Raw genomic sequence first — 25075 nt, forward strand, 5'->3', positions numbered from 1 at the left:
ACACTGGGTACAGGGCACACACTGGACGCTGATTCTAGGTACATATACAGCAGACAGGGCACACATTGGGTACAGGGCACATACTGGGTACAGGGCACACACTGGGTACAGGGCACACACTGGACGCTGAGGCTAGGTACATATACAGGAGACAGGACTCCCACTGGGTACAGGGCACACACTGGGTATAGGGCACACACTGGACGCTGAGGCTAGGTATATATACAGGTGACAGGACTCCCACTGGGTACAGGGCACACACTGGACGCTGAGGCTAGGTATATATACAGGAGACAGGGCACACACTTGGTACAGGGCACACACTGGGTACAGGGCACACACTGGACGCTGAGGCTAGGTATATATACAGGAGACAGGGCACACACTGGGTACAGGGCACACACTGGACGCTGCGGCTAGGTATATATACAGGAGACAGGGCACACACTGGGTACAGGGCACACACTGGGTACAGGGCACACACTGGACGCTGAGGCTAGGTATATATACAGGAGACAGGGCACACACTGGGTACAGGGCACACACTGGGTACAGGGCACATACTGGACGCTGAGGCTAGGTATATATACAGGAGACTGGACTCACACTGGGTACAGGGCACACACTGGACGCTGAGGCTAGGTATATATACAGGAGACAGGGCACACACTGGGTACAGGGCACACACTGGGTACAGGGCACACACTGGACGCTGAGGCTAGGTATATATACAGGAGACAGGGCACACACTGGGTACAGGGCACACACTGGGTACAGGGCACACACTGGACGCTGAGGCTAGGTACATATACAGGAGACAGGGCACACACTGGGCACAGGGCACACACTGGGCATAGGGCACACACTGGACGCTGAGGCTAGGTACATATACAGGAGACAGGACTCAGTGGCGTTTGCAGAAAGCTCTTTATTTCTTGATGTCGGTAAGAAAAGGCATCAGGTAGAAACAAGGAGAAAAGTTCACTACAAAATATTGCGTCATACGTAGGTCACATACCCTGACTGCCACACATCTTTGGATGAGCATATTAGTATATACGGTCCTAGACATTGTTACTTCTTCCCGAGTATAGGGGGATTCACACTACCATATGGGGGTGGGTATTGGGGCACCCTAGGGCAGCTCCTGGTATATACAGCATTGGTCCAGTAGCCCCTGTCATTGTGCTTCATGTTATTACACTATCTGGAAGGGGTGTGGGGGTGGGGGGGGGGAGGGGGAGCGCTGGGGGGTCCACATACCCTAACATGGGTGGAACTAGCATGCTTAGACTTGCAATGCCACAGTGGGAGCTGAGGATGTTGGCGCACACTGTAAAAATGTAGGCCTTATTCTGGTTCACATGCAAAAGAAAATTCTCTCTCATGTAACATGTGCATTGCAGGTGGGGCAGATGTAACAGGTGCAGAGAGTTTAATTTTGGTGGGTTTTGTACTTCAAACTTATATCTATATTGCAGTGTAAGAATAAATCAGCCAGTATTTACCCTGCACAGAAACAAAATAACTCACCCAAATGTAACTCTCTGCACATGTTACATCTGCCCCCTTGCAGTGCAGCATGGTTTTGTCCACTACAGAGAGAATTTGCTTTTGCGAGTGAACCAGAATTAGGCCCTTAGGAAACTCATATGCATTCCTCCCAAATGTTCTGCTTTCCACGGAACGTCCCGGATTTTGGGGACGTTCCCGCTTCCTGCCCGGGGGAGGCAGCGTCCTGTGGCCGGGGGAGTACCCCCTGTCACCCGGTGAATAGACGCTGTGTGCAAGCAGAGGGACTGGGGGCTGGCCAACAGCTTACAGAGCCGCTAGCCATGTCCCCACAGTGGCGAAAACGGGGCGTGGCCTCACAGAATGATGCAATTTGTAGGCCACGCCCCCTGTCTCTAGGCCACACCCCCTAATGTTTGGCGCACAGTGATTTACCTCTATGTCTGGATTCAGCGTTGGGAGGGATGCATATGTAATATTGTGCCATGGAGTATAATGTATGTATCTGTGCGGGCACCAGCTTCCTCTGCTCCAGCTGTTGGGGTCTCTGCGTGGTCCAAGTTCAGGGGTCCACATTTATAATGCTGATCCCACGATGCCGGTATCCTCCAACACGTTTTCTGCCACAAGGAGGGAGAGGGTAAAGGTGCCCATACACGGTGTGATTATTGTACCGCACAGTTCCTGTGTGCATGCAGTGTGATGCGAGGCGCGCTCCCGTGTTCAGGTGGCACTTTCTGTACTAAGTGGCATCACAGCACATTGTACAGAACATGGACGGATGACGTAATGTAGTTATAGATGCCCACAGGTGCGATGCGCGGGAGGGTTAGTCTCTGGGGGAGGGGCGCTAGGGTTCGGTGTGGGGGTTGGGCGTTAGGGTTCAGTTGTGAGGGAGGGGTATTAGGGTTAGTCTGTGGGGGAGAGGAGTTAGGGTTAGTCTGTGGGCATGGCGTTAGGGTTAGTCTCTGGGGGAGGGGCGCTAGGGTTCGGTGTGGGGGTTGGGCGTTAGGGTTCGGATGTGGGGGAGGGGCATTAGGGTTAGTCTGTGGGGGAGGGTCATTAGGGTTAGGCTGTGGGGGAGGGGTGTTAGGGTTAGTCTGTGGTGGAAGGACATTAGGGTTAGTCTGTGGGGGAAGGACATTAGGGTTAGTCTGTGGTGGAAGGGCATTATGGTTAGTCTGTGGGCATGGTGTTAGGGATAGGCTGTGGGTGATGGGGATTACGGTTGGTCTGTGGGGGAGGGGCATTAGGGTGGGGATGGTGCGTTAGAGTTAGTCTGCGGGGGAGGGTCATTAGGGTTGATCTGTGGGGGAGGGGTGTTAGGGTTAGTCTGTGGTGAGATGGGACATAAGCGCTAGGCTGCAGGGGGGTTAGGCTTGGTCTGTGGTGGGGTAGTTAGGGTTAGTCTGTGGGGGAGGGGCGTTAGGGTTAGTCTGTGGGGGGTAGTTATGGCTAGTCTGTGGGGGGTAGTTAGTGCTAGGATGTGGGGTAGAGGCAGTACAGTTTGTCTGTGGGGGAGGGACATTAGGGTTAGTCTGTGGGGGGTAGGTATGGCTAGGCTGTGGGGGGGGGGTAGTTAGTGCTAGGATGTGGGGGAGGGGCATTAGGGTTAGTCTGTGGGGGATGGGCGTTAGGGTTAGTCTGTGGGGGGGTAGTTATGGCTAGGATGTGGGGGAGGGAATTAGGGTTAGTCTGTGGGGGAGGGGCGTTAGGGTTAGTCTGTGGGGGGTAGTTATGGCTAGGCTGTGGGGGGGGTAGTTTGTGCTAGGATGTGGGGGAGGGGCGTTAGGGTTAGTCTGTGGGGGGCGGGCTAGGGTTAGTCAATGGGGGGTGGTCTAGGGTTAGTCAGTGGGGGGGCGGGCTAGGGTTAGTCAGTGGGGGGCGGGCTAGGGTTAGTCAGTGGGGGTGGGCTAGGGTTAGTCAGTGGGGGCAGGCTAGGGTTAGTCTGTGGGGGTGGGCTAGGGTTAGTCAGTGGGGGGCAGGCTAGGGTTAGTCTGTGGGGGCAGGCTAGGGTTGGTCTGTGTGGGCGGGCTAGGGATAGTCTGGGGGGTGGGGTAGGGTTAGTCAGTGGGGGCAGGCTAGGGTTAGTCTATGGGGGCGGGCTAGGGTTAGTCTGGGGGGGCGGGCTAGGGTTAGCTGCAGGAGGGGTTAGGATCAGGAGAAGGCGCTGGAGATGCTGTCACAGCTGGGACCGGTTATTTAACCACTAGGCCACCACACTGACATCCTTGTGTCAAATGTCGATATGGTCAGTGTCGACATGCTGTATGTCTACATTTCAGCCATGTCGATATTCCCATGATCCTCTGCATGGGTGTAATGCTGTGACTGTGCCAGATACGGACTGTATTGTGTAATGAGCCGCTCAGGACCCCGCTATTCCGCGCAGAGCTCCGGGGGTCTACATCCTGCGTGCAGGGTCCTTGTGGCATCTCTCCATGTACCGTGTACCGCACCCATGCAGAGGGATTATAATAATGGCTCCCAGCAGTGATCGGTAAGTGTATCCACATTCCCAATCTTTGTACAATGTGTTGTGCCTGACGTCACCAACAAGTGGGCATATACAGTATATGTCAGTCACCGTATATACATACACACATATATACACATATGTATGTGCTCATGTAATACACAAAGCAGCCACTTTGTGGCACTGTTACTCTACACAGATAACACACATCTGCCATAATGTGCCTCCATCACCGGCACCTCTAAGACACAGAACCACCACACAATCACCTTTGGTCCAATAACCTATTAATTAATGCACATTGTCTTATTTGCTGGCTATAGCTACTGACGGATGCTGTCCTGGAGCGCTCTCTCTCTCAGCCTGGAAGGGAAGTATGGAGAGGAAGAGGTCACCAAGCCAAAAGTCTCACCCGACTCTCCCCAGTGACTGCTGGATCTGTGATGGACACACCTACCCATGTGTCTGCCTGACCACGGCATTGCCCTTCCAGTGTCCATCAATTAATGCCTGCCACATGGCCCAATGAGACTGTCCTACAGATCATCCATGCCCCAACTAGACATCTAACACATGGTTGAGGTAGGAGATGTAGCAGATGGCCAGGCGCAGAATCTCAATCTTTGAAAGCTTTTTGTCAGGGGGTAGAGTTGGCAGAAGACCTCGAAGTTCAGCAAATGCCACGTTAAAGGCCTCCACCCGAATACGTTCCCTGGTAGCATGTGCCGAACGATACTTGGCTGTGGCTCTTCGTCTCCGCCTCTTCTCCTCACGGCTCAATTGTAGGGGAAGACATGGAGTCCCACGGCCCCCTCCCTCCGTCTCAGACACGCTGCCTCCCTTTATCTCGCTCACTGCTGAATCAGACTCAGACTGAGCTGATGGTTGGTCTGAATCCAGATGTTCTGGACTCAGCATCATCTTTGCTCTCTGATGCACCTGAAAAATAAGCACAAGATAGGGATTACGGTCATTACAGGACACAAATACAGACCCGCTGTGGGCACATGTTGGTACAATAGCATGGCATCGACGGGTTCTCATTCTATCTCTGAAGCACCAACCAAGGAGACCACTTTCTCCTTCGTGGACATGTGGCTGTTTCTGTACAACATATAACAGAAGCAATAATCTGTTAAGAGACCAACCAACCTAGAACAAGGGCCGCAGGTAAACATGAAACATGAATACACAACATTCATGCAACCAGCCTGGAAGATGGGCCCCAGGTGAACATGGAGGAAGAATACCGAACATTCATCCAACCGGCCTTGAAGATGGGCCACAGGTGTATATGGCTCAAGGATACCCAACATTCATCAACCAGCCTTGAAGATGGGCCACAGGTTATATGGCTCAAGGATACCCAACATTCATCCAACCCGCCTTGAAGATGGGCCACAGGTTATATGGCTCAAGGATACCCAACATTCATCAACCAGCCTGGAAGATGGGCCACAGGTGTATATGGAGCAATGATACCCAACATTCTTCCAACCAACCTAGAAGATGGGCCACAGGTGTATATGGAACAAGGATACCCAACATTCAGCAACCAGCCTGGAAGATGGGCCACAGGTGAACATGGAGCAAGGATACCCAACATTCATCCAACCGGCCTAGAAGATGGGCCACAGGTGTATATGGAACAAGGATACCCAACATTCATCAACCAGCCTGGAAGATGGGCCACAGGTGTATATGGCACAAGGATACCCAGCATTCATCAACCAGCCTGGAAGATGGGCCACAGGTGTATATGGAACAAGGATACCCAACATTCATCAAACAGCCTGGAAGATGGGCCCCAGGTGTATATGGCACAAGGATACCCAACATTCATCAACCAGCCTGGAAGATGTGAACTTATTCTATTTAAACATATTAATATTTACAGTAATAATTGAACGTAGTGGGCGCAATACAAAACTGGCTCCTTATCAAGAGTCAAATGAGTGTAACACTATAAATTTCCTAACGTGTTATACATATGTGCCAAACACAAAACAAAACAGAGACTTGTCGTGCCACTTGCTAGAGATGAAAATAGCCCATTATGATACAACTATAATAGCCGAGCTTCCTGTGGTCGTGAAAAAACAATTCCATATTTATTATATACTATGTTACATAATAATAATAATAAAAAAAAAAAAAACCATCCCTGTGGCTTGAAGTGAACTTGTTCTATTTAAACATATTAATATTTACAGTAATAATTAAACGTAGTGGGCGCAATACAAAAATGGCTCCTTATCAAGAGCCAAATGAGTGTAACACTATAAATTTCCTAACGTGTTATACATATGTGCAAAACACAAAACAAAGCAAAGACTTGTCGTACCGCTTACTAAAGATAAAAATAACCCATTATGAAGCAGATATAATAGCCGAGCTTCCCATGGTCGTGTAAAAACAATTCCATATTATTATATACTATGTTGCAAAAAAAAAAAAAATAATAATAAAAAAAAAAAAAATTCCACCATCTACTAACACCCTTTTCCCTTGCTACCGGCAACCCTTAAATTGGAAATACGCAGATTGTCGCCATGAATTCCACATGGCCCAGAAGAACTCACTGCGCCCTCTAGAGGCGTATACATACTTCTCGTGCTCATATGTTAGATTCACCAGGTCTAGCCATTCCGGCAGGGGTGGCTCATCTTTTGCCATCCAATACCGTGCTAAAACCACCTTTGCCAATGCCGCTAATTGGATCCCTAGGAGCTGCTGCTCACCAGGGATAACGTCCGAATGCCAAGTCCCCAGAATCAAGTTGACATCAGTGAGATGGGTCTGTGGTATCCCCACATTCCTTAGAACCGAACAGACCTTTTCCCAATAACAGTTTATTTTTGCACAGGTCCTCAGCAAATGCCAGAAAGTGGCCCCTCTCTCGCCACATTTTGGGCAGATATCACTAGCCGAGCCACCTATCCTTTTGAGCTTAACCGGGGTCATATAGGTCCTGTGCAAAATATTAAACTGGGTTTGTTGTATGCGAATAGAGTTTGTGGCCTTTTTCGGGGAAGCTAATGCTTTCGCCCAGACGTCCTCTCCTAGTTCTGGAATATCCACGGCCCATTTCTGTCTTAAAACAATCAACCCATCCTCCTGGGCAGTACTCGACAAATACTTGTACATTTTTGACACACACTTCTGTAATGATAGGTGCCTCAGTTTCAACTTTATGGGGGTTTCTACTAACCACTCCTCTGCATCCCCTCTATAACTAGAAATTGCACTACGGAGTTGCATAAATCTAAAAAACATTGATCTAGGGAGGGCATACTCCATCTGCAGTTGTTCAAAGGATTTTTTTTTTTTTCTCTCTTTCTCTTTGTTGGGAAATACCTAGGTACCATAGCGAAAAGGTCCCCCCTCGCCCCCCCCCGCCCCCCCATCCTTAAAGAAAGCTGCCTAGTCGTACTTGCTCCCCCCCTTGGGAAATGCCTAAATACTACAATCGTAGGGAGTCCCTAAAAAGTGTTGCTATCTGCGCAAGTGTCTTAGTGTGTCTTAACGGGGTGGAGATTGGTACACTGGCAATAATTGACATACGTTTGCACATAAACTTAAGCCCCCCGAGTCGTCTATACGTGTTTTTCTAACCTCTCTGTCTTTTTGTATATCTGTATTCATATCTACTCTGTATCTATTGTATTTTCTAATTATGCATGTGTATTTGTTAAATTTTAAAAAAAAGCTAAATAAAGACTCAAATTTAAAAAAAAAAAAAAAAAAAAAAAAAAACCAGCCTGGAAGATGGGCCACAGGTGTATATGGAACAAGGACACCCAACATTCATCCAACCAGCCTGGAAGATGGGCCACAGGTGAACATGGAACAAGGACACCCAACATTCATCAATCAGCCTGGAATATGGGCCACAGGTGAACATGGAGCAAGGATACCCAACATTCATCAACCAGCCTGGAATATGGGCCACAGGTGTATATGGAACAAGGATACCCAACATTCATCCAACCGGCCTGGAAGATGGGCCCCAGGTGTTTATGGAACAAGGATACCCAACATTCATCAACCAGCCTGGAAGATGGGCCACAGGTGTATATGGCACAAGGATACCCAACATTCATCCAACCGGACTGGAAGATGGGCCACAGGTGAACATGGAACAAGGACACCCAACATTCATCAACCAGCCTGGAATATGGGCCCGAGGTGAACATGGAACAAGGATACCCAACATTCATCCAACCGGCCTGGAAGATGGGCCCCAGGTGTATATGGAACAAGGATACCCAACATTCATCCAACCGGCCTGGAAGATGGGCCACAGGTGAACATGGAACAAGGATACCCAACATTCATCCAACCGGCCTGGAAGATGGGCCCCAGGTGAACATGGAACAAGGATACCCAACATTCATCCAACCGGCCTGGAAGATGGGCCCCAGGTGAACATGGAACAAGGATACCCAACATTCATCCAACCAGTGTGGAAGTTGGGCCACAGGTGAACATGGAGCAAGGATACCCAACATTCATCAACCAGCCTGGAATATGGGCCACAGGTGTATATGGAACAAGGATACCCAACATTCATCCAACCGGCCTGGAAGATGGGCCCCAGGTGTATATGGCACAAGGATACCCAACATTCATCCACCAGCCTGGAAGATGGGCCACAGGTGAACATGGAACAAGGATACCCAACATTCATCCAACCGGCCTGGAAGATGGGCCTCAGGTGTATATGGAACAAGGATACCCAACATTCATCCAACCGGCCTGGAAGATGGGCCACAGGTGAACATGGAACAAGGATACCCAACATTCATCCAACCGGCCTGGAAGATGGGCCCCAGGTGAACATGGAACAAGGATACCCAACATTCATCCAACCGGGCTGGAAGATGGGCCACAGGTGTATATGGAACAAAGATACCCAACATTCATCCAACCAGCCTGGAAGATGGGCCCCAGGTGAACATGGAACAAGGACACCCAACATTCATCCAACCAGTGTGGAAGTTGGGCCACAGGTGAACATGGAACAAGGATACCCAACATTTATCCAACCGGCCTGGAAGATGGGCCCCAGGTGTATATGGAACAAGGATACCCAACATTCATCCAACCAGCCTGGAAGATAGGGGTGGGCGAGAGACAGAGGAGGTTAGAGAGGAGGTGGTGGTGGAGAGACATAGGAGCAGGGGCGGATTGACCATTATAATTACCGGGAACTTTCCCGGGAGGCCGATGCTACTGAGGCCAAATTTAAAGTTGCAGGCAGCAGGGGCAGCACTGAGCAGTTCCCGCCCACCACACTGTGTGCTGCGTGTATCATCAGCCCTGCTCTTCCTGGTCCAGCAGCAGCTCCTCTACATGCTCTATGCTGCCTCACTTACCACAAGCAGTCGCAGACACTACAAGATAGATCATTGGGTGAGTGTATATTGCGTGTAATATTGATGGAGGGGCTGTGGGTAATGTACTGGGTGTAACTTAGGGGAGGGGGGCTGTGTATAATGTCCTGTTTGTAATTTAGGGGAGGGGGGCTGTGTATACTCCCTGACATATCAGCAATCGGTACTTACTGTATGTAATATTTGGACGTTTTTCTTATGAGACAGCGTCCGCTCGCCACATTTCGGGCACGGTGGCTCGCTGCGCTCGCCACACTATATAAAATCAACTCCATGCGTAGTTGGATAGTAGGGGTATGAAAAAATGGGGTGCATTTAACATGGGAGCCCAGATAATACCCAGCAATCTCCCACTCTCCCTCATTAGTCTAGCAATCTCCCTCATGTCACCTAGCCCACATTACACTGTTACACCATAGTTACCTCCTCTCCTGCATTCTGCAGGAGACTCACTGACATAGCAGCAATCTCCAACTCTCCCTCATTAGTCTAGCAATCTCCCTCATGTCACCTAGCCCACATTACACTGTTACACCATAGTTACTTCCTCTCCTGCATTCTGCAGGGACTCACTGACATAGCAGCAATCTCCCACTCTCCCTCATTAGTCTAGCAATATCCCTTATGTCACCTAGCAAACATTACACTGTTACATCATAGTTACCTCTGCTCCTGCATTCTGCAGGAGACTCCATGACATAGCAGCAATCTCCCACTCTCCCTCATTAGTCTAGCAATCTCCCCCATGTCACCTAGCCCACATTACACTGTACATCATAGTCACCTCCCCTCCTGCATTCTGCTGGAGACGCCCTGACATAGCAGCAATCTCCCTCTCTCCCTCATTAGTCTAGCAATCTCCCTCATGTCACCTAGCCCACATTACACTGTTACATCATAGTTACCTCCCCTCCTGCATTCTGCAGGAGACTCCCTGACATAGCAGCAATCTCCCTCTCTCCCTCATTAGTCTAGCAATCTCCCTCATGTCACCTTGCCCACATTACACGGTTACATCATAGTTACCTCTCCTCCTGCATTCTGTTGGAAACTACCTGACATAGCAGCCATCTCCCTCTCTCCCTCATTAGTCTAGCAATCTCCCTCATGTCACCTAGCCCACATTACAATGTTACATCATAGTTACCTCCCCTCCTGCATTCTGCAGGAGACTCCCTGATATAGCAGCAATCTCCCTCTCTCCCTCATTAGTCTAGCAATCTCCCTCATGTCACCTAGCCCACATTACACTGTTACATCATAGTTACCTCCCCTCCTGCATTCTGCAGGAGACTCCCTGACATAGCAGCAATCTCCTACTCTCCCTAATTAGTCTAGCAATCTCCCTCATGTCACCTAGCCCACATTACACTGTACATCATAGTTACCTCCCCGCCTGCATTCTGCAGGAGACTCCCTGACATAGCAGCAATCTCCCTCTCTCCCTCATTAGTCTAGCAATCTCCCTCATGTCACCTTGCCCACATTACACGGTTACATCATAGTTACCTCTCCTCCTGCATTCTGCAGGAGACTCCCTGACATAGCAGCCATCTCCCTCTCTCCCTCATTAGTCTAGCAATCTCCCTCATGTCACCTAGCCCACATTACAATGTTACATCATAGTTACCTCCCCTCCTGCATTCTGACTCCCTGACATAGCAGCCATCTCCCTCTCTCCCTCATTAGTCTAGCAATCTCCCTCATGTCACCTAGCCCACATTACAATGTTACATCATAGTTACCTCCCCTCCTGCATTCTGCAGGAGACTCCCTGATATAGCAGCAATCTCCCTCTCTCCCTCATTAGTCTAGCAATCTCCCTCATGTCACCTAGCCCACATTACACTGTTACATCATAGTTACCTCCCCTCCTGCATTCTGCAGGAGACTCCCTGACATAGCAGCAATCTCCTACTCTCCCTCATTAGTCTAGCAATCTCCCTCATGTCACCTAGCCCACATTACACGGTTACATCATAGTTACCTCTCCCCCTGCATTCTGCATGAGACTCCCTGACATAGCAGCAATCTCCCTCTCTCCCTCATTAGTCTAGCAATCTCCCTCATGTCCCCTAGCCCAAATTACACTGTTACATCATAGTTACCTACCCTCCTGCATTCTGCAGGAGACTCCCTGACATAGCAGCAACTCCCTCTCTCCCTCATTAGTCTAGCAATCTCCCTCAGGTCACCTAGCCCACATTACACTGTTACATCATAGTTACCTCCCCTCCTGCATTCTGCAGGAGACTCCCTGACATAGCAGCAATCTCCCTCTCTCCCTCATTAGTCTAGCAATCTCCCTCATGTCCCCTAGCCCAAATTACACTGTTACATCATAGTTACCTACCCTCCTGCATTCTGCAGGAGACTCCCTGACATAGCAGAAACTCCCTCTCTCCCTCATTAGTCTAGCAATCTCCCTCATGTCACCTAGCCCACATTACACTGTTACATCATAGTTACCTCCCCTCCTGCATTCTGCAGGAGACTCCCTGATATAGCAGCAATGTCCCTCTCTCCCTCATTAGTCTAGCAATCTCCCTCATGTCACCTAGCCTACATTACTGTTAAATCATAGTTACCTACCCTCCTGCGTTCTGCAGGAGACTCCCTGATATAGCAGCAATGTCCTTCTCTCCCTCATTAGTCTAGCAATCTCCCTCATGTCACCTAGCCTACATTACTGTTAAATCATAGTTACCTCCCTCCTGCACTCTGCAGGAGACTCCCTGACATAGCAGCAATCTCCCTCTCTCCCTCATTAGTCTAGTAATCTCCCTCATGTCACCTAGCCCACATTACACTGTTACATCATAGTTACCTCCCCTCCTGCATTCTGCAGGAGACTCCCTGACATAGCAGCAATCTCCCTCTCTTCCTCATTAGTCTAGCAATCTCCCCCATGTCACCTAGCCCACGTTACACTGTTACACCATAGTAACCTCCCCATCTGCATTCTGCAGGAGACTCCCTGACATAGCAGCAATCTCCCTCTCTCCCTCATTAGTCTAGCAATCTTCCTCATGTCGCCTAGCCCACATTACACTGTTACATCATAGTTACCTCTCCTCCTGCATTCTGCAGGAGACTCCCTGACATAGCAGCAATCTCCCTCTCTCCCTCATTAGTCTAGCAATATCCCTCATGTCACCTAGCCGACATTACACTGTTACATCATAGTTACCTCCCCTCCTGTATTCTGCAGGAGACTCCCTGACATAGCAGCAATCTCCCTCTCTCCGTCATTAGTCTAGCAATCTCCCTCATGTCACCTAGCCCACATTACACTGTTACATCATAGTTACCTCCCCTCCTGCATTCTGCAGGAGACTCCCTGACATAGCAGCAATCTCCCTCATTAGTCTAGCAATCTCCCTCATGTCTCCTAGCCCACATTACACTGTTACACTATAGTTACCTCCCCTCCTGCATTCTGCAGGAGACTCCCTGACATAGCAGCCATCTCCCTCTCTCCCTCATTAGTCTAGCAATCTCCCTCATGTCGCCTAGCCCACATTACACTGTTACATCATAGTTACCTCCCCTCCTGTATTCTGCAGGAGACTCCCTGACATAGCAGCAATCTCCCTCTCTCCGTCATTAGTCTAGCAATCTCCCTCATGTCTCCTAGCCCACATTACACTGTTACACCATAGTTACCTCCCCTCCTGCATTCTGCAGGAGACTCCCTGACATAGCAGCCATCTCCCTCTCTCCCTCATTAGTCTAGCAATCTCCCTCATGTCACCTAGCCCACATTACACTGTTACATCATAGTTACCTCCCCTCCTGCATTCTGCAGGAGACTCCCTGATATAGCAGCAATGTCCCTCTCTCCCTCATTAGTCTAGCAATCTCCCTCATGTCACCTAGCCTACATTACTGTTAAATCATAGTTACCTACCCTCCTGCGTTCTGCAGGAGACTCCCTGATATAGCAGCAATGTCCTTCTCTCCCTCATTAGTCTAGCAATCTCCCTCATGTCACCTAGCCTACATTACTGTTAAATCATAGTTACCTCCCTCCTGCACTCTGCAGGAGACTCCCTGACATAGCAGCAATCTCCCTCTCTCCCTCATTAGTCTAGTAATCTCCCTCATGTCACCTAGCCCACATTACACTGTTACATCATAGTTACCTCCCCTCCTGCATTCTGCAGGAGACTCCCTGACATAGCAGCAATCTCCCTCTCTTCCTCATTAGTCTAGCAATCTCCCCCATGTCACCTAGCCCACGTTACACTGTTACACCATAGTAACCTCCCCATCTGCATTCTGCAGGAGACTCCCTGACATAGCAGCAATCTCCCTCTCTCCCTCATTAGTCTAGCAATCTTCCTCATGTCGCCTAGCCCACATTACACTGTTACACCATAGTTACCTCCCCGCCTGCATTCCGTAGGAGACTCCCTGACATAGCAGCCATCTCCCTCTCTCCCTCATAAGTCTAGCAATCTCCCTCATGTCACCTAGCCCACATTACAATGTTACATCATAGTTACCTCCCCTCCTGCATTCTGCAGGAGACTCCCTGATATAGCAGCAATCTCCCTCTCTCCCTCATTAGTCTAGCAATCTCCCTCATGTCACCTAGCCCACATTACACTGTTACATCATAGTTACCTCCCCTCCTGCATTCTGCAGGAGACTCCCTGACATAGCAGCAATCTCCTACTCTCCCTAATTAGTCTAGCAATCTCCCTCATGTCACCTAGTCCACATTACACTGTACATCATAGTTACCTCCCCGCCTGCATTCTGCAGGAGACTCCCTGACATAGCAGCAATCTCCCTCTCTCCCTCATTAGTCTAGCAATCTCCCTCATGTCACCTTGCCCACATTACACGGTTACATCATAGTTACCTCTCCTCCTACATTCTGCAGGAGACTCCCTGACATAGCAGCCATCTCCCTCTCTCCCTCATTAGTCTAGCAATCTCCCTCATGTCACCTAGCCCACATTACACTGTTACATCATAGTTACCTCCCCTCCTGCATTCTGCAGGAGACTCCCTGACATAGCAGCAATCTCCTACTCTCCCTAATTAGTCTAGCAATCTCCCTCATGTCACCTAGTCCACATTACACTGTACATCATAGTTACCTCCCCTCCTGCATTCTGCAGGAGACTCCCTGACATAGCAGCAATCTCCTACTCTCCCTCATTAGTCTAGCAATCTCCCTCATGTCACCTAGCCCACATTACACGGTTACATCATAGTTACCTCTCCCCCTGCATTCTGCATGAGACTCCCTGACATAGCAGCCATCTCCCTCTCTCCCTCATTAGTCTAGCAATCTACCTCATGTCCCCTAGCCCAAATTGCCCTGTTACATCATAGTTACCTACCCTCCTGCATTCTGCAGGAGACTCCCTGACATAGCAGCTATCTCCCTCTCTCCCTCATTAGTCTAGCAATCTCCCTCATGTCACCTAGCCCAAATTACACCGTTACAAATCGCAGGAGGGGGGGTGGCTTGAATCGTGGGAGGGGGTCCGCAAATCGCATGAGGTAGGCGCGGGGGGCCATGAATCGCGGGAGGGGGCGGGGGTCCGCAAATTCCGGGGGGGGGACGAATCGCGGGAGGGGGGCTAGAATCGTGGGAGGGGGGTCGCGGGGGGGAGCCGCAAATCACAGGAGGGGCTGGCGTGAATCGCGGGATGGGTCGGCGGTTCGCAAATTGCGGGAGGGGGTCGCAGCAAATCACAGGAGGGGGGGTCACGGTGGTCCTGAAAATTGCGGGAGGGTCGCGGGGGCTGCGAATCGCGGGGAACCCGCGAAACGCGGGAGGGGGGTCACGGGGGGGGGGGGAGGGTACGTTCTCTTACCCAGAATCACCCCCCCCCCCTCAGTACGCTGGGGAAATGTGTTCTCTTACCCAGAATCACCCCCCCCCTGGGAACGCTGGGGAAATGTTTTCCCTTACCCAGAATCACCCCCCCATCCCCGTCTGCCCTTTCATGCATCTAATTAATATCACAAACTAATTGAGCGGATCCGATATGATATCCCGGCGGTCGGGATCCCGGCGGTCGGAATCCCGACACTGGAATCCCGACCGCCGAAATCCCGACAAGGGGGGGACATGGATCGCCCCCCCTTGCGGGCTCGCTGCGCTCGCCACGCAGCGGGCCCGGTGCCTCGCTACGCTCGGCACGCTATTATATTCTCCCTCTATGGGTGTCGTGGACACCCACGGAGGGAGAAAGTTTCGGGATTTCGGCGGTCGGGATTCCAGTGTCGGGATTCCGACCGCCGGGATCCCGACCGCCGGGAAATTAACCGCATCCCAATTGAGCATCTGGCACCATATATATATATGTCTGCTAGGTCAATATCATCCCGTCTACTAACTGGTCACTGACTAGCCCTGACCACTAACTGGTCCTTATCACTAAATGGCCACTAACTGGCCCTGACCACTAACTAGCCCTGACCACTAACTAGCCCTGACCACTAACTTGCCCTTATCACTAACTAGCCCTGACCACTAGCTGGCCCTTATCACTAACTAGCCCTGATCACTAACTGGCCCTGACCACTAACTGGCCCTGACCACAAACTAGCCCTGACCACTAACTGTCCCTTATCACGAACCAACCCTGTCCACTGACTGGTCCTTATCACTAACTCTCCCTTATCCTAACTGGCCACTAGCCCTGACCACTAACTGGCCACTAACTAGCCATGACTAGTCCACTAACATGCCTGACCACTAACTGGCCACTAACTAGCCGGATTAATGGGGGCTCAGGGGGTCAGTACCCCTCGGCCCCCCTCTTTCTAAGGCCCCCCCTCTGGTTAGCATGTATTTTTTTGTAGCTAAAGGTCTTGTGCATGGCAGTGGGGTAGTGCTGCAGCTTCACCTATCTGCCAATGTGACAATAATTAATGGTGCTAAGGATCGGGAGCCAAGGCACACTGACTGCACAAGTGGGCATACCTCCCAACATGATCCATGCCAGGAGGGACAAACTACTCTGCTGCTGGACCTCCCTCTTAATGTATGATTGAATCATACATTACCAGGGAAGCCCAGGAACAGAGCATTGTGACCTCCTGGAGAGGGGCATGCTGGGAGGTATGGATAATGTATGATTGCCAGCACCTGTGGGGAGCTAGGTAACTGATAAGAAAGGTGTCACCACAGGTGCTGGCAATCATACATTACCAGGGAAGCCCAGGAGCAGAGCATTGTGTCCTCCTGGAGAGGGGCATGCTGGGAGGTATGGATAATGTATGATTGCCAGCACCTGTGGGGAGCTAGGTAACTGATAAGAAAGGTGTCACCACAGGTGCTGGCAATCATACATTACCAGGGAAGCCCAGGAACAGAGCATTGTGTCCTCCTGGAGAGGGGCATGCTGGGAGGTATGGATAATGTATGATTGCCAGCACCTGTGGGGAGCTAGGTAACTGATAAGAAAGGTGTCACCACAGGTGCTGGCAATCATACATTACCAGGGAAGTCCAGGAACAGAGCATTGTGTCCTCCTGGAGAGGGGCATGCTGGGAGGTATGGATAATGTATGATTACCAGCACCTGTGGGGAGCCAGGTAACTGATAAGAAAGGTGTCACCACAGGTGCTGGCAATCATACATTACCAGGGAAGTCCAGGAACAGAGCATTGTGTCCTCCTGGAGAGGGGCATGCTGGGAGGTATGGATAATGTATGATTGCCAGCACCTGTGGGGAGCTAGGTAACTGATAAGAAAGGTGTCACCACAGGTGCTGGCAATCATACATTACCAGGGATGTCCAGGAACAGAGCATTGTGTCCTCCTGGAGAGGGGCATGCTGGGAGGTATGGATAATGTAGGATTGCCAGCACCTGTGGGGAGCTGGGTAACTGATAAGAAAGGTGTTTCTCCACAGGTGCTGGCAATCCTACATTACCAGGGAAGCCCAGGAACCGAGCATTGTGTCCTCCTGGAGAGGGGCATGCTGGGAGCTATGGATAATGTATGATTGCCAGCACCTGTGGGGAGCTAGTTAACTGATAAGAAAGGTGTCACCACAGGTGCTGGCAATAATACATTACCAGGGAAGCCCAGGAACAGAGCATTGTGTCCTCCTGGAGAGGGGCATGCTGGGAGGTATGGATAATGTAGGATTGCCAGCACCTGTGGGGAGCTAGGTAACTGATAAGAAAGGTGTCACCACAGGTGCTGGCAATCTTACATTATCAGGGAAGCCCAGGAGCAGAGCATTGTGTCCTCCTGGAGATAAGCATGCTGGGAGGTATGGATAATGTATGATTACCAGCACCTGTGGGGAGCTAGGTAACTGATAAGAAAGGTGTCACCACAGGTGCTGGCAATCATACATTACCAGGGAAGTCCAGGAGCAGAGCATTGTGTCCTCCTGGAGAGGGGCATGCTGGGAGGTATGGATAATGTATGACTGCCAGCACCAGTGGGGAGTTAGGTAACTGATAAGAAAGGTGTCACCACAAGTGCTGGCAATCATACATTACCAGGGAAGCCCAGGAACAGAGCATTGTGTCCTCCTGGAGAGGGGCATGCTGGGAGGTATGGATAATGTAGGATTGCCAGCACCTGTGGGGAGCTAGGTAACTGATAAGAAAGGTGTCACCACAGGTGCTGGCAATCATACATTACCAGGGAAGCCCAGGAGCAGAGCATTGTGTCCTCCTGGAGAGGGGCATGCTGGGAGGTATGGATAATGTAGGATTGCCAGCACCTGTGGGGAGCTAGGTAACTGATAAGAAAGGTGTCACCACAGGTGCTGGCAATCTTACATTATCAGGGAAGCCCAGGAGCAGAGCATTGTGTCCTCCTGGAGAGGGGCATGCTGGGAGGTATGGATAATGTATGATTGCCAGCACCTGTGGGGAGCTAGGTAACTGATAAGAAAGGTGTCACCACAGGTGCTGGCAATCATACATTACTAGGGAAGCCCAGGAACAGAGCGTTGTGTCCTCCTGGAGAGGGGCATGCTGGGAGGTATGGATAATGTATGATTACCAGCACCTGTGGGGAGCTAGGTAACTGATAAGAAAGGTGTCACCACAGGTGCTGGCAATCATACATTACCAGGGAAGTCCAGGAGCAGAGCATTGTGTCCTCCTGGAGAGGGGCATGCTGGGAGGTATGGATAATGTATGACTGCCAGCACCAGTGGGGAGTTAGGTAACTGATAAGAAAGGTGTCACCACAAGTGCTGGCAATCATACATTACCAGGGAAGCCCAGGAACAGAGCATTGTGTCCTCCTGGAGAGGGGCATGCTGGGAGGTATGGATAATGTATGATTGCCAGCACCTGTGGGGAGCTAGGTAACTGATAAGAAAGGTGTTTCTCCACAGGTGCTGGTAATCATAAAATAAAGGCCCCCATACACTACGTGATTTGGGCGCAATTTCTGATTCTGGAGTATTGGGCAGAGAAATCGGGTGAAATTGCCCAAATCGCGTAGGGTATGACATCCGATCTGATCCGATGTGCGGTCCCGTGCGCATCGGATCGTGATGTCGGACGGTCTGCACATAAGATCGGGATCTAAAACTCTCAAAACAAGAGACATTTTGGATTTACACACTCAACACCTTGCATCCGAAGGGGCTAAACGAAAATGTCGATATAGTCTCCTTCTTAGGATCAGAAAGATTTTTTTGCCTTTTCCTTTAGGGGACTTATGTACCATTCCTCTGCTTCGGACAATAGGTCACCATTTATTGACACCTTCATTAGGCCCACATCTATATTTAAAAATGAATATTATTTCTACAGGCCGACCAATCACATAGAATTCTGTCTGATAATAACAGAGTGGGTGTCACCGAGTCACTGACCGTGGTATAACAAGGTACCTCTATGAAGTCACTGTATAATGTCACCCAAATCTTGGTATCAGAACGGACCTTTATGCTTTACCTATGTGTTCATTTCGCATTGTTGTAATATAATAAAAGTGTATGATATTATATCCATTGTAACCGTACTGGGTGTATTGTTATGTATCACATCCGCACATGTATAATGTATCTCTTGTAATTAAATGTTGAGGTTTGTAGGAACCTCGTTATGTAATGTCAGGTCACCGAGACCTCATATGAACATTGTGCCCGATGAGAACACAATGTAATATCACATCCAATATCCCACATCCCGTTATTCACACTCTAAATATCACTATAGACGTTTAGGCATATACTCTGTGTTATATACATTATGCTAAAATACCATTAGTCCCCACTGATTACACTTGTTTATAGTGAGTAGGCAGCTGCTCCATCCAGGGCCGGCGCTACCCACTCAGCAGAGGATGCAAAGCAGGTAGGCGCCGGGCAGGAGAGGCGCCCTCCCTGCGGAAGTAGCACGGCGCCATGCTGGCGCAGTGAAACTACACAAGTACCACATCCTCTGCTGTCCTCCTAGGTGCTGTGCAGGATAGGCGCCCTTCCTGCTGTACATCCTCTGCGCCTGCCGGCTGCTGCTGCGCCTGTCACACTTCATCACCTGCAGCAGCGCCGGAGGCACAGAGATCCCTCCTGGCTCATTATCAGCTGGTCATCGGTAGGGGCCGAAAGGGGGCGGAGCCACATGGACAGAGGGGGCGTGGCTACACTGACCAGAAGGGGTGGAGCTACAAGGGAGCAAGACTGCCTGAAGACAACAACAGGAAACAGGACAGGATGAGCTGCCACCATTGTAAAGTGTGAGTGTACTAATGTCGGCAACTGGTGTGGGCACGTGTGTAGGCAGCACTACTAATGTCAGCAACTGGTGTGGGCACGTGTGTAGGCAGCGCTACTAATGTCGGCAACTGATGTGGGCACGTGTGTAGGCAGCACTACTAATGTCAGCAACTGATGTGGGCACGTGTGTAGGCAGCACTACTAATGTCAGCAACTGATGTGGGCACGTGTATAGTCAGCACTACTAATGTCAGCAACTGATGTGGGCACGTGTATAGGCAGCGCTACTAATGTAGGCAACTGATGTGGGCACGTGTGTAGGCAGCACTACTAATGTCAGCAACTGATGTGGGCACGTCTATATGCAGCGCTACTAATGTCAGCAACTGATGTGGGCACGTGTGTAGGCAGCACTACTAATGTCAGCAACTGATGTGGGCACGTGTATAGGCAGCACTACTAATGTAGGCAACTGATGTGGGCACGTGTGTAGGCAGCACTACTAATGTCGGCAACTGATGTGGGCACGTGTGTAGGCAGCGCTACTAATGTCAGCAACTGGTGTGGACACTTGTGTAGGCAGCACTACTAATGTCGGCAACTGATGTGGGCACGTGTGTAGGCAGCACTACTAATGTTGGTAACTGATGTGGGCACGTGTGTAGGCAGCACTACTAATGTCAGCAACTGGTGTGGACACTTGTGTAGGCAGCACTACTAATGTCGGCAACTGATGTGGGCACGTGTGTAGGCAGCACTACTAATGTCGGCAACTGATGTGGGCACGTGTGTAGGCAGCACTACTAATGTTGGTAACTGATGTGGGCACGTGTGTAGGCAGCGCTACTAATGTCAGCAACTCGTGTGGGCACGTGTGTAGGCAGCGCTACTAATGTCAGCAACTGATGTGGGCACATGTGTAGGCAGCGCTACTAATGTCAGCAACTGATGTGGGCACGTGTGTAGGCAGCACTACTAATGTCAGCAACTGATGTGGGCACGTGTGTAGGCAGCGCTACTAATGTCAGCAACTGATGTGGGCACATCTATATGCAGCGCTACTAATGTCAGCAACTGATGTGGGCACGTGTGTAGGCAGCACTACTAATGTCAGCAACTGATGTGGGCACGTGTGTAGGCAGCACTACTAATGTCAGCAACTGATGTGGGCACGTGTGTAGGCAGCGCTACTAATGTCAGCAACTGATGTGGGCACGTGTGTAGGCAGCACTACTAATGTCAGCAACTGATGTGGGCACGTGTGTAGGCAGCACTACTAATGTCAGCAACTCATACCTCCCAACTTTGGTACCTTTGCCGGCGGGACGCTGCTGCTGCGCGCCGAAGGCGCGCTGAAATGTTCGGGGCGTGGCCTAATTTGGGGGCGTGACCTATACTCGTGGCTCCCCGCGAGGCCACGCCCCCTTTTTGCCGCTATGGGGGCATGACCCAGAGGCTCTGTGAGCCTCTAGCCATGCCCCCAGCCCCCTGGCTGCGGGAATAGATGCTGTGCGCATGCGCACAGCGTTTATTCCCCGCTGTTTAGCAGCTGACGGGGGGACTCCCAACAGCCCCCCCACACCGCGGGACACTGCCGCCCGCGGGTGGGACATCGGGACAGGCCCTGTCAATCGGGACTGTCCCGATAAAATCGGGACTGTTGGGAGGTATGGCAACTGATGTAGGCACATGTGTAGGCAGCGCTACTAATGTCTGCAACTGGTGTGGGCACATGTGTAGGCAGCGCTACTAATGTCAGCAACTGATGTGGGCACGTGTGTAGGCAGCGCTACTAATGTCAGCAACTGGTGTAGGCACATGTGTAGGCAGCGCTACTAATGTCGGCAACTGGTGTGGGCACGTATATAGGCAGCGCTGCTAATGTCTGCAACTGGTGTGGGCACATGTGTAGGCAGTGCTACTAATGTCGGCAACTGGTGTGGGCACGTATATAGGCAGCGCTGCTAATGTCGGCAGCTGGTGTGGGCACATGTATAGGCAGCGCTACTGACGTCGGCAACTGGTGTGGGCACGTGTATAGACAGCGCTACTAATGTCGGCAACTGGTGTGGGCACGTGTAGAGGCAGCACTACTAATGTCGGCAACTGGTGTAGGCACGTGTAGAGGCAGCACTACTAATGTCGGCAACTGGTGTGGGGACGTGTAGAGGCAGCACTACTAATGTCGGCAACTGTAGGCACGTGTAGAGGCAGCACTACTAATGTCGGCAACTGCTGTGGGCACTACTTGTAAGCAGAGCAACTACTTTTCGCAACTGCTGTGGGTGTTATGAATAAAAACGCTACAAATGTGGGCATATGCAGGAGTACTCGGGGCATTATGTGTAGCATAATGTGTGTCAATGTCATATGGGCATTATAGTGCATGGCATATTATGTAAGGGGAATTACAGTGTGTGGCATAATGTGTAATGGGCATTACGGTGTTCTGCATATTGTGCAAGGGGCATCATGATGTGTGACATTACGAATAATGGGCATTACTGTGTGTGGTTACTACAATGTGTTATGGGGATTATAGTGCATGGCATATTATGTAAGGGGAATTACAGTGTGTGGCATAATGTGTAATGGGCAATATGGTGTTCTGCATATTGTGCAAGGGGCATCATGATGTGTGACATTACGAATAATGGGCATTACTGTGTGTGGTTACTACAATGTGTTATGGGGATTATGGTGTTATTGGTACTTTTATGTGACCACGCCAATTCCCCATGAAGCCTCGCTTCTACAATCTTCGGCGCGCACTGTCCCTGTTTTTACACACATGGCACCAAAATGGCTACTTACGGCACTGGTGAATAAGATTGTGCTACTGTGTGGTGTAATTTGGAGTAGGAGCATTATTGTGTGGCCACACCCCTCCCTTTGTAAAGTTTGGGTGGGCGCAAATTGATAGTTTGCAGGAGGGCGCCGAACCCCCTAGCACCGGCCCTGGCTCCATCTTCCATCCACACACCGCCACATTGTTGCTATTACCATCGAGTGCTCCGGCGATTACCACACAGAGAAGGCGACATCTCACATGCGCACAATACATCACTACTGGGATCTGTGCGCTGCGGGACCCGGATATGTGTGGAACGCACGGCGCGTCACCACTTATGCGCACTGGACACTTCCGGGAATACCCGGCTGTCAGTTTCAGTTACGGCACACAGCAAATACAGGTCAGAATGGATCATCCTACTGCCGGCCCCCACGCCTATGGAACTATATATGCAGCTATATGTGTATTCGGAATTTTCTTTCCTACACGTAATAGATGGATTAACCCCTCCCATCTCGGAGCGGATATGACGGCCCCTGTCTAGCGGGTATAAGTAAGGTGAGCCCTGCACTAGCCCTCACACTTCTGCAAGGTGTTGGAGGACTCACATGTGTCTACTCTATTCTGGTAGGTTACACTGTGATTGATCTGGCAATTTAGCAAGGTCCATGATGTCTCCTGCTATCCTGAAACTGTTGTTAGTAGGTCAATTATTGACTTTACCATTTTGACACATTTTCTGATATATATAATTCTTGAGAAAAACCACACAGAGGCTAAATGTCCATTCTGTTGGTCACTATTTTATTTTCAGTCATATTTCTCCACTGTGGCCCTTATTCTGATCGGTGCGGCCGGATCCGAATATGCGGCCAGGACCGTGCGTGCGAAACCCCGCCTTCCATACGGATCGCCAACTCCGTCCGTACGCGGTAAGAAGCTGGCCGAACGGACCGCACGTGTATTTTTCACGGAATACGCCTCCTCCATCTCAGGGAACCTCCCCCATCATTCGATGGTCGCAGACCATCGAATGCAGGACCGAGTGGTCCACCAGCTCCCGCAACCTCAGACCACACGGACATTTTTCCGTGCAAAAGCAGAGATCTGGGCGGGCAGCTGACATCCGGCGATGTCATATGTCCGCCCCCTACACGTGCGTCACGGCCGCATTACCATACGTACGCCCAGCGTTTGCATGGGAACGCCCATGAAACGCGGGGCGTATGCATATGGTAATGAGCCCAAATAGCCCTTCACGCCCCTCTCCACCCCCTGTTCGGAGTGTTCACATTTCATGCGGGATTTGGCCGTACGCCCCGCTCGCACATGCGCAGAGACGCCTCTGCACATGCGCAGACACAAAACATCGGCGGTACGAACGCACGCGGATATTACCGCACCAACCAGAATAAGGGCCTGTGTCACCCACTGCCTGATTCGATTATTATATTGTTTGAGATTAACACGGATACCTAATTATGATTCGCATTGCTTATCTGAAGTTCTAGTGATAATATTGACACTGAACTGTAAAGGCCCCCATACATTAGGCCGACTTGTCCTAGGGACAAGTCGGACCCAATTCTCCTGTGAGCCGCCCGGCAGCTCCCCGGGAGGCTCACATACAATTTGGCACTTGATGAGCCAGTTTTTACATGTGATAAATCGCTTGCGATTTATCACATGTAAAACAAATGGGGAGCTGCAGGGTGGTGAGGAGCAGTGGGGGCGGGCGGCGGCAGTAGTGGGGGCGGGCGGCGGCAGTAGTGGGGGCGGGCGGCGGCGAGTGATGCTGACCTGGCTGGGCAGCTGTGATCACAAATAGCAGCGCTGCCGCTGCGGGACGGGACGCACAGTGGCGGCTATTAGATTTTCACAATCCCTGTCAAATGACCGGCCGTTCTGTGATTGGCTGAGAGAGCTCTCAGCCAATCACAGAACGGCCGGTCATTTGACAGGGATTTTAAAAATCTAATAGCCGCCACTGTGCGTCCCGTCCGTCCCGCAGCGGCAGCGCTGCTATTTGTTATCACAGCTGCCCGGCCAGGTCAGTGTGTCTGCCCGCCGTGCTCCCCCGCCCCCCGGTGTCTGCATGCATATGCCTGACAGGTGGGCAGGCATATTCATAGCATACAGGGAGGTCGGATGATCTTATGTGCTGACCGTCCGACCTCCCTGATCCGGTCCGATGCGCACGGGACCGCGCATCGGATCGGATCATACA

General features: G+C 50.7%; 1 protein-coding gene across 2 annotated transcripts in view; it reads right to left on the reverse strand.

The window, feature by feature from the left end:
* Positions 1 to 913: 913 nt before the first annotated feature.
* NHLH2 (nescient helix-loop-helix 2) overlaps positions 914 to 25075 on the reverse strand; it is a 64396-nt gene continuing 40234 nt past the window's right edge. For both annotated transcript variants that reach the window (XM_083171449.1, XM_083171450.1), the window contains one exon: positions 914 to 4927. In XM_083171449.1, the coding sequence (XP_083027575.1) occupies positions 4547 to 4909 (363 nt within the window). In that variant the 5' untranslated portion in view covers positions 4910 to 4927 and the 3' untranslated portion in view covers positions 914 to 4546. The remainder of the gene's footprint in view (positions 4928 to 25075) is intronic.

This window comes from Crinia signifera, chromosome 2 (assembly GCF_055691185.1).
Source record: "Crinia signifera chromosome 2, ASM5569118v1, whole genome shotgun sequence".
Lineage (NCBI taxonomy): Eukaryota > Metazoa > Chordata > Amphibia > Anura > Myobatrachidae > Crinia > Crinia signifera.